The sequence below is a fragment of the Natrix helvetica genome (assembly GCF_964273705.1).
Source record: "Natrix helvetica genome assembly, chromosome: 3".
In the NCBI taxonomy this organism is placed as follows: domain Eukaryota; kingdom Metazoa; phylum Chordata; class Lepidosauria; order Squamata; family Natricidae; genus Natrix; species Natrix helvetica.
The window spans coordinates 59,991-77,070 of NC_138549.1; the positions used below are offsets into that span (position 1 = coordinate 59,991).

The 17,080-nt window shown below is 45.7% G+C and overlaps 1 protein-coding gene across 4 annotated transcripts in view; it reads left to right on the forward strand.

Annotated features, from left to right (window-relative positions):
* MAPK8 (mitogen-activated protein kinase 8) overlaps window positions 1-16,219 on the forward strand; it is a 23,293-nt gene extending 7,074 nt beyond the window's left edge. For 2 of the 4 annotated variants that reach the window (XM_081946586.1, XM_081946587.1), the window contains exons 8-13: window positions 5,142-5,213; window positions 6,903-7,085; window positions 12,776-12,900; window positions 13,262-13,325; window positions 14,298-14,375; window positions 15,805-16,219. In XM_081946586.1, coding sequence (XP_081802712.1) covers window positions 5,142-5,213; window positions 6,903-7,085; window positions 12,776-12,900; window positions 13,262-13,325; window positions 14,298-14,375; window positions 15,805-15,950 — 668 coding nt within the window. In that variant the 3' untranslated portion in view covers window positions 15,951-16,219. Of the gene's footprint in view, window positions 1-4,707; window positions 4,780-5,141; window positions 5,214-6,902; window positions 7,086-12,775; window positions 12,901-13,261; window positions 13,326-14,297; window positions 14,376-15,799 lie in introns of all 4 variants that reach the window. The other 2 variants (XM_081946588.1, XM_081946589.1) reach the window with 2 other exon arrangements.
* The last annotated feature ends 861 nt before the right edge of the window (window positions 16,220-17,080 follow it).

Below are 17,080 nucleotides of genomic sequence, written 5' to 3' on the forward strand. Positions count from 1 at the left end.
GGGTCTAAGTGACACGGTCTTAAAGGGCATGGTCACGTGATGGTGCTGCTTAGTGACTGCTGTGGCACCGTTTTTCGTTGCCATGGTGAAGCAGATCCTCTGACACCGTGACGGGCGGGGGCTGTCCCCGTGGCTCCTGCAGGCAGACGAGCAGGTCAGCTGCTGGCCCCACCTGCCGTATTGGGCAGCTGGAGAGGGTTTGGTTAGCGCTACTGTTAACGCTGCCCATTTTGAAAGAAGGATAGAAGAAGAAAACTACTCTATCCATTATTTTATCGGCCCATTACACGGAACAGACACACAGGATAAGGGGCCTTTTTATTTCGCGTGCTGCCTTTGAGCTTCCCCTGCTTTCATAGCTAGAAAAAAATACTTTTGACCCAATGCCATTGTTGTGGGTTGAAGGAATGAGGGGAAGATGTCTCTGTTTCTACTAGGGCTCATAAAAGGATATATATTCATGGTGAAGTTGTGTGCTAATTCACATTGTTTACAGACAGTCTTGGAGGTAAGCTTCAAAACAAATGAATTATTGCATGTGATGATCTGTCGTGTTTATTAAAAACTTTGCTATTAGGGAGGTTTGCTTTGCTTCAAACTCGTAAGTCAATAATAGTTTAATGCTCCAAATATCCCATTCAAGTTGATATTTATACATACATATGTTTACTCATACAAATAATGTAACATTTTAAATATACATTCTAGAAGAAGAAATTATAAATTATAATTATAATTTATAAATGTTTTTGTAATATCTGTGCAAATATATTTTATTTTAAACAAACCTATCCTACTCTGAGGTGCTTGGTGCTTGGTGCTCTCTGAACTACTGCTAGTTAAGAGTAATGAAATGTCTGCAAGAAAACAAGCCATCTCAGAGAGCACCAAGGACCCTTCATTTCAATCCTGAGCTACAAATATTCTCCTTTATTGCTACCTTCCTTTCAAGGTGGCTTCTAAAAGAGATTTAAATACTACACATGCAGAGAGGGAAAAGGCAGAGAATGGCTGAGGTATCGGTGCCAGAAGACTCCTTACATGTTCCATCTGGCACATACACACACACACACACACACACACACACACACACACACACACACAGGCGTTGGACTATGGAGTCTTGACTGTTGCTTAACGATGAGAATAGCAAAGGTGGGCTGCTCCCGGTTCGGCTGAGCCGGTAGTGGCGGCAGTGGGAGGGTCCGCCCACCTGCCTGGATGCTCCTGCGCATGTGTAGAAGCATTGCGAGCGCACATGCACAAGCAAACCGGTAGTAAACTGGTTAGCAATCCACCACTGGAGAATAGTCAAATAGGTTGACTTATTGCCACTCTAGGTATCCAGTGGAGCCCTTTTGAATACTTCTGAGGGTTAGTAGGATAATTACTTTGCTAACCGTGCTTTTATAAACCATGGAGACATGCAGAAATATACTTGAAAAATACTTTGAAGGCCAAGTTGGTCATCTTCTCCATGATTAAGTGCTACCATTTTTACAGCCATTGCTTGATCTCTCGGCTGATTTTAACAACGCAGACTGCAGTGTTTTCCTTGATGAGCTCCATGAATTGGGAATTGGGAATTGCCCTTTGCATGAAAGAGATTACAAAAGATGGTATTGGAAGGGTTAAGGTCTCTCTGGCATTCTCTCATTGTTTGCTTTCATCTTGTTTGTCTGCAATTTCGTTCTTTTTACTTTACTGAAAGGAATTTTGTTTTGATGAAATACAGTGTAGGAATACTTCTAATAGGTAAGTAAGTTATAGTATATTAGAACATTTTCCTGGTCCCCAAAGGATTTCTGCCCAAGGAATTGTATAGATGCCGAGAGGGGTCTCGGTGGATTGCCCTGTCTTTGCTCAAGCCCACCCTGCTCCCTCGGCCTAAAGCCGAATAGTTTTTCTGTAGATGAACCTGGATCTCCCTGGCTCATCCCTAAAGGGCTAAGCAGGGAGGGATCTGGTTAGTGCTTGAAAGGGAAACGCCAAAGATTCCCAGGGCTGCATTCTAGATTAGAAAGTTGGAGAAGGAATGGCAAACTCTCCTGGTTTTGTTGCCGAGAAAACTCTGTAACCCAGGAAGCTGCACTTGACTCGGGGCAATTGCTCGCAGTCTTTCCACACACATACTGTTTGTGTGTAAACCAAGAGCATTTCTGAACAGCCTTCTGAACGGGGCATCTAACAGGGCCACCTATATCACCACAGCATGGGTAACGGTTGCTTACCTCAGTGCAAGAAAAATAAAAGCAACATTTCCTTCACCTCAGTTTCTTGGCCCATGGTGGAAGTGGCTCATGATCGCCTCCTCCCAGGAGGCTTTCTCACTTCCCGTTTCAGCCCTGGAGGGAGGGGGAGAGTCCCCTTGAGGCAGTGGTGGGTTTCAAAAATGTTTGGAACCTACTCTGGGTGTGGCCTGCTTTGTGGGAGTGGCTTGCTGACCATGTGACTGGGTGGGAGTGGCTTGGCGGCCATGTGACCGGGTGGGAGTGGCTTGGCAGTCATGTGACTGGGTGGGAGTGGCCAAGACGATGTCACTGAATTCTTTGCCCCAATGGATGAAATCCAAAAGTATGAAAGAAAACACCAATTATGTAAGGAAAGATCACTAAAATGTATAAGGAAATATTATTAGTTCTTGATCATTATTAATGTGTAGATAACTGCGGGACATTACACATCCACACCCACACAAACTATAACAGTGCCAGGAAAACACCCAAAAATAAGAATCCCCCCCCCCCCAAAGACTGCCAGTGAAACCAGTTTTTTTCCCCTAACCCTAAGGACAGGAAAGACAAAGCTACTGTAATAAAAACCATCAAGGCATTGTAGGAAATTATAAAGGACAGTGCCAGGAACCTCACAGAACCAGCAGCCACCTCAGAATTACCTAAACAACCAGGGTGAAACACACTAAATCTGGCAAACTGCCTTGCACCAACCTGGCCTGCCCATAGAAAAGCAGCCACTTTGAGACACATAAACCTGGTCTGAACACTTAAAAGCAATATATTGCATCACAAAGAAAACATTTGCAAAAAGGAATAACATTTCTTGTAGTAAATATATTTTATCAAAAATAAAAAATAAAAATTTCCCTAAAAATAATTTAAAAAAAAGATATTCTATAAATAAAAAAATTCCTTAAAACCATTGTTAAGTATTCCGCACACAATAATTTATACTGTAACCATTTCAAGCTATTCTACCAGCAATAATTTATACTGTAGCCATTTCAAGGTATTCTACCAGCAATAATTTATATTGTAGTCATTTCAAGGTATTCTACCAGCAATAATTTATACTGTAACCATTTCAAGGTATTCTACACACAATAAATTGAAGTAAACCATTTTAAAATATTCTACATTCAATACTTTTCAGTAAAACGATTTAAAAAAAATCTGTGCACTACACATTTTAAAATATTGAGTATAGAATTTTTAAAAATGGTTTATTTTAATTTATTTTGGATAGAATCTTTTTTTAAATAGTCTAAGACAATTTAAAAAAAGAATCCACACACAATAAATTGAAGTAAACCATTTTAAAATATTCTACATTCAATACGTTTAAGTAAAGTGATTAAAAAAAATTCTATGCACAATAAATAAAATATTCTTTTAAAAAACATTAAAAGAATAAAAGAAAAGAAAAACAGGTCACTTACCAGAAGGCAGAATCAGCAGCTCTCCGATGCGATGGATGAAGCAGGGAGCAGGCAGGCAACGAGGCAGCAGAACAGGTAAACCTACCGGACTGGAGGAACAAAGGGTTGTCAGTTAGCTAGGCACGCCACCTGGCAGGCTTAGCCAGCCAGGTGAGGATGGAGGGTGGCGGGGGGCTTTCAACTGCGTGGTGTACACCAGCTCGCGAAAGCTAGCCTGCCGCCGCTGCCGCCCACCTGCTTTTGGCCATGCGGCATACGCCAGCTCGCGGCTTTCGCAAGGGAAGACCTTCAGACCTTCCCTCGCAAAAGCTAGCCTGCAGCCGCCGCCCACCCGCTTTCGGCCGCGTGGTGTATGCCAACTCGCAGCTTCTGCGAGGGAAGGCCTGAACCCGTGTTAGAATCTATTCGTAGCAAAAGCTGCAAAAGCTAGCCTGCTGGCACCACTGCCGCCGGGCCTACCCACTTTTGGCTGTGTGGCGTATGCTAGCTCGCAGCTTTCGCAAGGGAAGGGCTGAAGGCCTTCCCTCGCGAAAGCTAGCCTGCCGCTGCCCACCCGCTTTCGGCTGCGTGGCGTACGCCAGCTCGCGGCTTTCGCAAGCCTTCCCTAACGAAAGCCGCAAAAGCTAGCCTGCCGCTGCCACTGCCCACCCGCTTTCGGCCACGTGGCATACGCCAGCTCGCAGCTTTCGCGAGGGGAGGCCTGAACCCATGTTAGAATCTATTCTAAAAGAGACATGAAAGAGATGCAAAATGGGATCAGCGCAAGAAGACGTTATCCCACCACACTCTCCCTCCCTCCCTCCCCCCTTCTCCCTCCCTCCCTCTCTCTCTCCTGTTTTTCTTGCACAAAAGGTATGCTTGCCGTGGGAGTCCTATGTGTGTTCTAGAAATACATTCACGCCTTGATCTCATGATTCCTTGTTCCCTTTCGTTAATGCTTTCTTTGCCGTAAGATGCAGTCATGTCCTGCTGCTTCTTTTAATTTCCAGTGACAGTTTGCTTTGCTTCTTCTTTTTGTGCTACAAACATAGTGGATTTATGGTCTGTTGGGTGCATTATGGGAGAAATGGTTTGCCACAAAATCCTCTTTCCAGGAAGGGACTGTATCCTTGTGCTTCTGCAGCGGGATGAATTTTTGGTAATTAATTTCTTCTGGTAACTGTCTTCTCTCCCCCTCTTTTATTTTTTAAATGTTCCTTCTTGGGATGTAAGTTTGACACAGTGTTTGTTTCTTAAAGCCCTAATATTTATTTATGATAAATATAAAAATTAGAAATTGGTTCTGTTAAGGCTGCATCTAGCAGTAGGAAATAGTCTCCACTGGGATGGTGGCACATTTTCATCCATTTACGTCCCTCCTGCCTCCCTCTTTGTTGTCCCTGGCCGTTTTGTTTGTGTGTTTCCTTCTCAAACTCCCTTTTTTGTTTCCTTCCACTCAGTTAATGTCATTGCGTTTTGATTTCAGTTGACATTTGGTCAGTGGGGTGCATCATGGGAGAAATGATCAAAGGTGGTGTTTTATTTCCTGGCACAGACCGTATCCTTCCTGCGGCCTTGAACAGAAATCTGAGCAGACAAATAATCTCTATCATTTTTCTTTTTAACACAAATAGTAAGTTTTACACGCAGACACCCAAGATGGTGGGATGGCCTGATAAGTTTTATTGGCAAATATTTTTTCATACAATTTGGCATAGAAGAAAAATTGTCTTTTATTAAGAGTTCAGTCAGCCAAGAATACCTCGTCTGAGTTTGATCTTAAACTATATTTGGGCTTACAAAGAAATCTGTTTTTGTCCCTCAACATAATTTTCATCTTCACTTCTTTGCATTCTAGCCAAACTTTCAAGTGTTAGGCTTTCTTTTCTAATAATGTTGCTACCCAACATTTTGCTAATATTGTATGTGAAAACAGTTTTGATTGTTCCTCTTCCGGGGGGGCGGGGGGGCGGGGGCGCAGAGTCCTCCAAGTGTAGATGCCTCAGTTGTTCCCCCTGGATTTTATTCTTCTGACTGTTCGGCACGCCTGTTACCAGCTATTTTAATCATCATTTTTAATAGATCAATGTATTTTAATAGTCACCCCTGAATGATGGTGTCACAAGTTAAATTATTACATCTCCAAGAGACTGTTCAGCTGAAACTGACATGTCCAAAAGTTGATACAATTTGAATGGACAGCATCAGATAACACCATTTTACAAATTGGGATAGAGATTACTAATCTTGGCAATAAGTGTGGGAAGTTTATATGCTTATTTCTCATTCAGCAAAGACCCCTCACCTTTGGCACAATACACATATTTTGTACAACAAATCTTAGGTCCCACTGCGGTGCAGCATATAGTGCAGTAAGGGACATTTTCTTTCCTAAAACAATTCTTGGCTAAGGGAAAAGGACAAATTTTATAGAGAGATATTATAGATTAACATCAGTAGAAATATCTTCCTGATAATTATTAAATGTTTTAATTGAGAACTTTATAAAAACATGGTTAAGTTGCATAAGGTATGGCAGGCAAATGGGGGTGGGGGGGAACCCTCATCTTCAGTGGTTAGGTGGAGTTCCCTTGTACCAGGCATGAGCCACACAAGCGCCTGCCTTGACACCCCACCCCTGCCAGCCCTTCGTGAGGAGGAACCGCGATGCGGCAAAAGCACATTTGATTCACAGTTGAACGCCTCCTGCTTGGGTGGGGCAGAAAGTTTGTGTTGAAATCTTCCAAGTTCTCCAGCTGGCCCAAACCTCATCCCCAATTCTGGACCTCTTGTTTTAACTATTTAGGAACACAGCGAACCAGAAATATTTATCCTGAGTCTACCGGCTCAGAATTTGCCAACATCATTAGGATTATTATTATTTTTTTAAATGGCACACTTTCAATAAAGACACAACTTCTCATCACATTTTTTCTGTTTGTTGTTGTTGAATTAAAATTGAGAAGCCACTTTACAGTTGATATGTGTGAGAAATGGATGAGTTTCTTATATTCCAATTGCAAATGCTTATTTTTGCTCATATATGACTCTTCTACATTTCTGCATCCCAGACATGAATTTACTCTGCTTTTTGTAGACCAGCAAAACTAAAGAGTGGAATTGCTATGGAATTCTCAAATTCTTTTTTCTTGTTCTTCTCAACACTTTTTTTTGAGCGAAGGGTAGTTTTAACATAACCTTTGTTTGAACACCAAATACATAGATTTTCTTAGCTTCGTGATTTCAGATATCGATCAATGGAATAAAGTTATTGAACAGCTAGGGACACCCTGTCCCGAATTTATGAAGAAGCTGCAACCAACAGTGAGGACGTATGTGGAGAATAGGCCTAAATATGCTGGCTATAGTTTTGAAAAACTCTTTCCAGATGTTCTCTTTCCAGTTGATTCTGACCACAATAAACTGAAAGGTAAGATACCGTTAAATTTTTCTCCTGCAAATGTTGAACTGTCGTCTTGGGAATAATAAAAGTAAAAGACGCATTGGACTGCAGGCTCCTGTAGGTGGAATCCAGGGTCTTTTTTTTAGCATTGGGATCACATCTACCTCGTTAAATGTTCCCTATATTCTCCTATAAATAATTAGCTCACCTGAAAATCTTTTATATGTTTTATATGACTATTCCCAGTCTTACCTGTTGTAGAATAGCAAAAGTTCATAGATGAAGGCAAATGAGTTTCTGGCTTATAAAAAAGAACATTATACTTTCCTCACATTCACACTATTTGACTATTACATGCCACTACCAATATACCAGAAGTAAGTAAGTAAAACTGGTGGCCTGTGGCCCTTCGTTGAAGGAGTTTTCTCTGCTTTGTTGATGACATGGATGCCAAAAACTTTCCTGGCCCATCAAGTATTTTGCCTTTGGCCACCAACAGCCGCTGGAACCCTAGGCACAGACTAGCCAGCCAGCCAGCCAGACCCGCTTTTTCCCTTCTCCAAGACTTGTGAAGTTATCAGTGGTCTTCAGGAACAGCTTTTCCATGCTGCTCCGTGGCCATTTCAAGAAGTATCTCCCCACTTTCTGTTTGTGGAGGGAAATCTGCTCAGCCAAGAACCGGGCTTTGAGCTGGGCAGCGAAATGCCTCGAGGGAGCCACTGCAGCAAAAGGCCTGAGGCAAAAGGCCTGAGCGGGGGTGGGGGGGGTGGAGGGAGGGAGGGAGGGAGGGAGAGATTGACCCCATTCCCTGCAAAGAGAATCGCCAGCGCCACCTTGCCTTTTTTCTGCATGCCAACAACAAGGCCTGGCTTTTGGCAAGAAGGTGACTTCCCCTTCTGGGTAGAAGGAGCCCACCTGTGGCCAGGTCCTTTCTTGCCCTTGAGCGGTTTAAGGGAACTGCAGCAAAGCCAATGCCAAGCCTAGAGTGCCTCCCGCTGCCCCCCCCCCCCCGGGGCAGAGAGTAGTTGTGAAGTTGAAGAGGGGGAAATGTTACCTCCTGCTTCTGCTTGCTCTGAGCCCTGCTATGCTATGTGTGCCTTGAACATGGCGTTTGACCTGTCAGAAGTGGGCTCTGATGTCCTGTTGCAGAGCTTGGGTGATAGGTCATCAAGCTGTCATTTCCAATTTGAAGACGAGCTTTATAGACTGCCTGAAAATAGCCTTGGTGGCACAATCATGCTTTCATACTTAATAGAAACTAGGCAGTGAAAATGTTTGTGGAGTATCATTTAGACAGTTTGTAGGTTGAATTCAGTCACAGAAAGAGAGATTACATTTTCTCTCCCTTCTCCTTTGAGTTCGATAAACTCTGGTGCGATCCAGAATTAGATGCCTTGGGAGGTCTCTTGACCACTCTGGGCTTTTCATGCTTCGGTTGATGTAGGGGTTGCGGCCAATAGCTGCTTCTTGGTCAGTGGAGGTACAAGTTGATAGGACAAGAGAGGATGGTCTTATTTTGCCCGAGGAGGCAGAGCCAACAATCTTATCATGTTAGAAAAAGGAGAAGCCCTCCTCCTCCTCCTCCTCCTCCTCCTCCTCCTCCTTTTAGTGCCAGGGATGTGAAGAGGGCAGTTTCTTGGGAATGACTGCCACAAAAGTAGCCCCATCCCGATCTCCTCCCAGTTGTCCTCCCTGGCTGTATCCCTTCGGCCGATTCGCTCACACAGAGAGGGACTCCTCCGGGTGCCGTCCACTAGGCTGTGCCAGCGGGCAACGCCCGGGGGAAGGGCCTTCTCTGTGATGGGCCCGACCCTCTGGAATGACCTTCCCCCTGACATTAGAATGACCACGGACCTCCGCTCCTTCCTCCAGAAGCTCAAAACCCACCTATTTCAGCTAGCCGGCCTGGCCTAATTCAAGCTTTCCCACCTCAGTTTGTATTTTTAAATTTTACGGTTTGGTTTTAAGGTTAGGGTTTTAATTTTTATAAACTTGTACAGGGGTCTGTTTAATCCGATTTTAATTATATTTATTATCGATTGTATGGTTTTAATTTTGTACCTGTACGCCGCCCCGAGTCCCTTCGGGGAGAGGGGGCGGTCTAGAAGTCTAATAAACTAAACTAACTAAACTCCACTGGTAAGGCCATCCGCGGGTTAAGGGGCATTTCTTGTCATTCCTTAGCAAGGAAAGAAGGAACGGCGGGAGCTTCTGGCTCCCCTCTTGGCTTCTGAGTTTAGATGGATCAACCTCCTTGGGAGGCCAGCAGGGAGAAGGCCGAGGCGAGAGAGGGAAAGTGGAGCTGGCAGAGAGGTCACCGTCTGGGTTTTCCAAAGGTCTCTTCCCTCAGGCCCAGAGGTCGGGCAGTGCCTCTGATGCCACTATGCCAGCCCCTGCCACGCATGCTCCGTAGACCATTATGGTTGGCCACACACGGTCAGCCAGGGCTTCGGCCTGGGGTTGAGGTTTGCATTCCCCAGTGAGTCCTGGGATAGAGAGATGTTGGGGTCCGATGGTGCGAAAGGGATTGGTGCAGGGTGCGAGTTCTTCCACCTCAAGCTGCCTTTTGCCAGAGGAGGCCCAGGTGGGGCTCCAGATGCTTTGGGGTTTCACCTGTGACTGTCGGGGCTCCCTCTGCTTTCTTTTCCCACTTCTAGGGGTTTGGTATTTTGTGATTCTCTCCGGTTCTTTCTCCTCTATTCTGCTGCCTCCTGGCCGACTTTTTTGGTTTCCCTATTGACAGTTGTCACATTTGGGTGTTACGCGACAGGTGCTTATTTTGAGTTCCAAAGGCCCAGAGAACTTTAGCTTCTTCGTTTTCTATTACTTTCTCTATTTTGTGGTCCCACCGGTTCTTGCTCACAAGCAAACAGTATTTGTTGCAGCTATTCCAGTGCACCCGTTGCTCCTTTGTCCCGCTGCTGTTGTTTGCAGTCAGCCTGTGCGAGATCTTCCTGCAGCAGCTAACCAGGGGATCCAGTGTTTTTTCAGCTACTTCACAGGTGCTTGTCTTCTCAATTCTGGCTTTGCGGGCATTTCTTCTTAAGGGCTTGGTCTTGTGCAGCCAGAATTTTACCCCTCTGGCTCTTTCCTCAGCCTTTCCTTCTGCTCTTAGCCACTTAGCCCGGTCTTGCTGTTATCTATTTGCCCGTTATTTCTTCCTCATGCACTGGCTTTCTCTTCCTGAGCCTCTGTTCCAATCTCTGTTCGGTTTCCTTGTACGCCATATGGGTCTCTCCGGTACTCAGTCTTCATGGGTAGATGCAAAGAGGGGCACCCCGTGAAGCAAGTCGCCTGTTCAGCGGGGCTAACTGGTCTCAGTTATCACAAATGTCTCTTCGTGTTGTACCTGAGTCTATTATTTCCCCATGTTCCCCACCCCCACTGCCTCTATTTTGGGCTAAATAGACTTTTAATTTCTTTAACTGCTCCACCTAGGAGTTAATGTCCAGTCCCTCTTGGAACGTAGAAAAAGAGGGTTAGAAAGGACCTTGGAGGTCTTCTAGTATGACCCCCTTGCCCATGGCAGAAGACCCTAAACCATTCCTGACAAATGGCTGGCCAGCCTCTTCTGGAAAACCTCCGGGGGGGGGGCCCACAACCTCCAGGGGAGGCCTCTCCAATTTGCTCCAGTTTGCTGATAAGGTTTTTTTTTCAATTGCAAAGCTGGGCACAGTATTCCAAATGGGACCAAAGCAGAGTGGGGGTAATTGCCCGAATAGGATGTTAATACATCCTAAAATTGCCTTTTTTAAAAGCAAAAAATCTTATTTTTTTTAGAGAGAAAAAAAGATAAGTGGCATGACATGTTTGCAACTAATTCATGCTTTCATCAAAATTAGAAAGACTGGAAAAATAAAACGAATTTTTAATCAGTTGCCTATTATAGTCTTACTGTTCAAGTTTTAGAAGGTTAAAAAAATGAATGATAAGTACAAATATGTATAAACATAGTCTGAAGAGAGCTCAAGCTCTTTCTACTTCTGCTATGGCAGCTTAGAAGTATGTTTGTCTCCCAGTTTCTCTCAAAAAGAAGACTCTCTTACAGGCTTATTTTTAGAATTTTCTGAAAGAAGCTTTCCTTTTCCAATTAAGGCAGTTTTTGCATCCACATCCTCTTACACCTAATGGTTTCTTTCTTGCCCATGATCCCGTTCTTGGGATCCATCTCCTGAAAGTCAGGATGGATCCATGAACCACAGCAGTTGCTTCCGGAAGCTTTGGCTCCCCTTGGTCCTATTTCTCTTCCTCCTCTGCCCAAGGCCGCCCCCCCCCCCCCCGAGGTTCCCCTTTTTTCCAGCCTTCCCGACTTCCTCTAACCGGGAGCCCAGCGCACACCTTCGGCTTTTTTTCACCCTGGAGAACCCCAGCTTCAAAACATGGCCCCTCGGTGAAAGATCCCAGCAGAAAAGGCTGGATTCCTGGCAAGACAGACCGCACAGGGTCTCGGAGAAGGGATTTCGTGGAGTCTTGATTGACCCCCGGGCTTGGCCTGCTGCTGCTTGGGGGGGGGAGACGTTTTGAAACCTCTTTCCTATCAGATCCATTTCTCCACTGATCAAGAAGAGGACACGGGGGTCATGCTGAGCAGACCCACAAAACCCCCGCCCCTCCCCCTTTTGGGTGAGGGGCATTTGGTTTCCCCCAGTGTGTGTGTGTGTGTGTGTGTGTGTGTGTGTGTGTGTGGAGTGGGGTGGGATTTAGAGAGGTTCTCTTGAAACTAGCCAGCCATAAGTCCTCTCAGCCTGAGCTTTGGTTTTGAGGACGTACTGTGATAGCTTATTATAGCTGAAATCCCATCCTTTGGCCAAGGAGTTTCCTCCTCCCAGGGTGGAGCTGAGCTGTGTTGCTGTTGTTGGCCCTGCTTTCTTGAGGAGGAGAGGACTTAATTCTTTCCTGTCCTATCAGGTCCCCCCTTTGCTGACCAGAAGGATTCCTCCTGGCAAGTTCACATTTCAGTTTCCCCTTTTAATTTCATCAGCTCTAGAGTTCTGCTAAGAGATTACAAAGCTGATAGGTAAATACTGTGGGTCTTGCGTCTTTAATAATGTCATTTTTTTATTATTTTAGAGTCTCATTATCAGAAGTTTGCAACCAATTTAAAATTGTAGATCATGGGACTATGTTCCCCCTTGACCTGGTCTTGGCCTTGTTCACCCCTGGAACCTCAGGGAGAGCTCCAGCTCTCCCTGAGGTTCCCTGGGTGGGGGAGATTCTGCCTGAACCTGTTTGGGGGGTGGAGGGGGAGGGGCGCTTACTTTGGTCCTCCTGGCCACGAGCCCTGGCAGCCGTGGCTGTTGGAGAAAAGGAAGCAGCAATAGCAGCTCCGGTTGTCCAGCTGCTTTGCCCCCAGCTGAGAGGAAGCCAGACAGGAGGCTACTTCTGAGGCTGGACACCCAGCAGGAGCAGAGTCTCTAGTTGCCAGGGGTTTCCCCCCCTCCCCAACCAACTTTGAAGAGGAAGGGGATTCCTCTTTCCCACCTCTCTCCCCTGGGCATCTCCAGGAGCTCAGGAAAGTCGTGCTCCTTTTGTTCTCTCTGGAGGCCGCCTGGCCTCTTCTCTGTCTACATCAGCTTTAAATCAGCCACTCCTAAGAAATTGGACTGCAGCTCCTCCTGATCAGTGTCATCAGTTTGGGTGTCCCCCCCCCCCCCCTATTTTATATATTACTTTCTAAAATGTTTCAATGTGTTCTGTATTAAACCTTGCTCTTGCAGCTAGTCAGGCAAGAGATTTGCTGTCCAAAATGCTGGTGATTGATGCCTCAAAAAGAATTTCGGTGGATGAAGCTCTGCAGCACCCTTACATCAACGTCTGGTATGACCCCTCAGAAGCTGAAGCCGTAAGTCCGGCCCTTTGAACTCTGGGCCCTTGGTCTCTGGGAAGGAGGCTCTGGGATGGAAGAGGGAGGCAGACGGGACAGGGGTGGGGGCAAAGCTGCAGGGGCTCTTCAGGGTGGAAACTGGACCTTTGCTGTATAACTGAGGTGGGGGTGGAGCTTATCCGTAAAAGAGTAAAAGAGCCAAAAGAGAATCTTGGTCTTTTTAAATGATTGCTGATTGAATGGCATAGAATTACACAGTGGTGCCTGTCACTTGAGGAAGTTATTGAGCTAGGCTTACTGCATACCTGTTATTAAACTGGTTGCACCTGTTGTTTCGTTCAACTTCAGCTAAGTTGTTGCACCTTTCTTCTGTTCCCAGCCTCCTCCAAAGATACCAGACAAGCAATTAGACGAAAGAGAGCACACAATAGAAGAATGGAAAGGTGAGATATAAGTGTTTTTGGTGTTCAGCATTAGCAGAGTCAGATGCCAGTAGAGATGCAAGGAAGGAGGGTTAGGAGGAGTGCTGAATTGTGGCATTTTAAACATCCACCAACAAGGGACCTAGGCAGAGGCAGCAATGACTGGTCTGTGTGTGTGTGTGTGTGTGTGTGTGTGTGTTTTCACAGGTCTACTACCAGGTTGGGGAAGGGGGGGGGGTTAGCGCATGGAGGTGGACAACCTGCTACCTGTCCTGTAACCTCATTGCCTTCAGTGGGAGGCCTTTCTACTCTGCAGCCGTCCACACCAGAAAGAATCCAGGTCTTGTTTCCCTGCTTTCTGGGTTGAGTGTCAATTGAGTGATTGATAGTCAATCGTAATATTTTTTTATGAATAGCCATAATAACCAGCCCCTTTTGAAAGTGACATGAAACCAGATCAGCTCCCTAGGGTGCATAGTGTCCCAAAGACTGGTGGGAGAGGAAAATTGGGAGAACTGGAGACAAACTCCAGGGCCGGGAGGGGGGTGGCAGGGGGGGGGATCAGAAATCATGTGTTTGTGGAAGGGCAGGCCCCGGAGACATTGGCTGCATGGGCTTGGTAATGGCCTTTCTCAGTGAATGGGTTGACCTTCTGAAAGGAAATTCTGTAACTACCCCATGGATTATCTGGGACTGAAACAATCATCTATTCTATACAATTGTGTAAAAAGCCTGCAAAAATATTAATTATCGTGTTCTGCAGGTGCCAGCAAGCTTTTGTTCCGTATGTCCTGTTAGTCCCATTCATTTAAGTGGCTCCATGGTTCTTAAAGGAGAATGGAATTGAAGCATGGGCCTTGCTTGGCCTGTCTGATCTGTTCCTTTGTGGAGTTTCATCTTGCAGAAGGTGGCTCTCTTTTTTTACAGATGAAATTGCTTCTCTAGATTGCTTGAAATACTTTACAGATAACACTTACAACTGCTTATTTACAGAACTGATTTACAAAGAAGTTGTGGAGCTGGAGGAGAGGACCAAGAACGGAGTCATACGTGGGCAGCCATCTCCTTTAGGTTAGTTGCTACGGGTCTTCTTCGGTTAATGCCACCTGTAAGGAAAAAGGGTCGTTCTTGTCCAGCCTTGGTTCACAAAGACCCTATCTTGTCTGAATGTTGCGATTAGGCCTGCTTCTTATTCATGTAGGCAGTTACATAGCATTTTGTATGTGTAAATATACATGTTTGCCTTGGACATCAGAGTAATTGTATGCAATGGGAATGCACACCATTTCTCTGCAAGACTGTTGGCAATAATGTCTACCTATGGGAGAAAAAGCAACTCGGCGCAACTCTTTAGCTGGTAGGATCTGCTTGCATTTATTGGTCATCAGAAATGCTCCAGCTCTCTTTCCATTTCCCAGGCTGGAAATGTTATTTTCGCTGAGTTGTCAACAAGCTGGGAAATGTCCTAGTCCAGCGATGGCGAACCTTTTTTGGCTCGCGTGCCATAAGTGGGGGGAGCGCAGGGGGTCGTGTGGGTGCGTGCCACATCCATAATGCAATGTGCTCCCCTCCCCAGTGCACATGCGTGCACTACAGGCGCTCCCTCCCATTTTTTGCATGCTTTTTTGCCCTCCCCAGGCTCCGGAGGCTTTATAGCAGCCTAGGGAGGGTGAAAACAGCCTCCTCCGCCCCCCCGCCCTCCCCCGAAAGCTTCAGGGCCCTTCAGGACGCTTCCCTGAAGCCTCCAGAGCAGTCAAAACGAACCTCCAAGCAAACCGGAAGTGACTTCTGGTTTGCTCGGAGGGTCTTTTTGAGCGCTCCGAAGGCTTGAGGGCCCTTCAGGACGCTTCCCTGAATCCTCCGGAGCAGTCAAAACGAACCTCCAAGCAAACCGGAAGTCCATTCCTGAAGTTCCGGTTTGCCCGTAGGGAGCCCGTAGGGAGCTCATGAAGCCTCCTGGGGGGGAGCTCTTTTCACCCTCCCCAGGCTCCTATAAAGGCTCTGGAGCCTGGGGAGGGCGAAAAATGGCTTTTAAAAAGGGTGAACTCAGCTGGACAGCGCACCCATGCATGCTAACCAGCTAACAGGGCAGCGCCTCACGTGCCCTGACAAATGGCTCCACGTGCCACCTGTAGCACGCGTGCCATAGGTTCGCCATCACTGTCCTAGTCTCTGGTAATTTTTGCCCATCTGGTGCGATGTAACCCTTACGATTAGACCAGGGCTGAGAGTCGCCCAAGTCACCCGGCTGGCTTTATGGCTCAAGCAGAACTAGAACTCATGCCCTGCTGGTCTCTCATATGGCACCATTCAGCAGTACCTCAAAGAAGCTCTCAAAGTGTCCCGTTAGGACAGGGCTGAACCAAAGTATGCAGTTGTCCTCCCCGGCTGTAGGAAGAAGATTGTGGGTAATCAGGAACCGGCCAGCGGAAGAGAATCTGACCGGAGGAGTGGGGGATCTCTCTGTAACTGAAGTGGTGCTTTCTTTCTCATAGCACAGGTGTAGCAACCATCAATGGCCCTCGGCATCCATCTTCATCCCCATCAGTCTGTGATGCATCTTCACTGTCCACTGACCGGACTCTGGCCTCCGACACTGACAGCAGCCTGGAAGCCTCCGCGAGTCCCTTAAGTTGCTGTCGATGACGACGAATGGATGTAGGAGAGAGAGAGCTAGCAACAAAGATCAGTGGTATTATTTTGGGGTGTTTTTAAAAGTAATTGTGGGATTAATTTTCAGAGTGCTAATTTTAAAGTAAAATAGTAAATCACGATGCTATTCTGTAATTAATTGTACAGTATGGAACTTAATTTTTATTGTTTTAAAATTGCATGCTTTACTACTGTGATTTTTGATTTTATTTTTTCAGGATGCATTTATAAGATAGGTTTATTAAATGTAATATTGCTATTCAGTTTGTATCACAGCTTCTTTCAAGGTCTTTCAGATTTGTTTTTTTTAGAGAATCTCTATCAGCAGAGCCATTTTTCAATCTTTTATTTCCAATTGTTGTTACTCGTGCGATTATAGGCTATAGAATAATGCCTGGATAAGATCTTTGAACAAAAATGCTTCTGTAGGGTTTATCCAGGAAACGCTGCCTAAGCCAGCTGTCTCCAAGGAAGGCTGTGTATCCATTTGCCCATAGGGAGGTTACTGGCGAGGGGGGGGGTGAGGAGTGGGCATGCCAGCGATCCCAGGGGTGTGGCGGGCTGAATGTTGCCATCAGCCTGCCTCACCTCCTTTGCACGAGGCCTTTAAGATAATCCGCCGTTTATACCTGGAGTGTCTTCACTTCTCCACTCATTTGTTGCATTAAGCTTAGGAGCACTTCTACAAACCAAAATGTTGTTCCCCCGCCCCCCAATGACAGTTTTCCTCTTGACCTGTAGCTGATACTTCTGGATCCGTGGTAAAAGTATTCAATGAGTGTACTGTGTACGCTCTGGTGGGGTGTCAGCCTGTGCAATACTTTGTGATGTTGGGTATTAGAACTACCCAACAGAAACCACCAAAGGCATGAGGACTGCAACTAAGATCATGTTTTGGTTAATTTCCTTCCAAGAAAAAAAAAGTGTAGAAATGCTGACTATAATTAGAAATGGTTTTGCTTTCTGCTGAAATGAGTTTCAATACATATCTTTGAATATGTATTTCATTTTATTCCTCTGATTCAAATTCCGACTTCATTGTGAATTTAAAATTGTGAATTTAAAAAAATGCAGAATTGAGAATTGAGCTTGTACTATCTGCATTGTGTAGATAGAAGTCATTT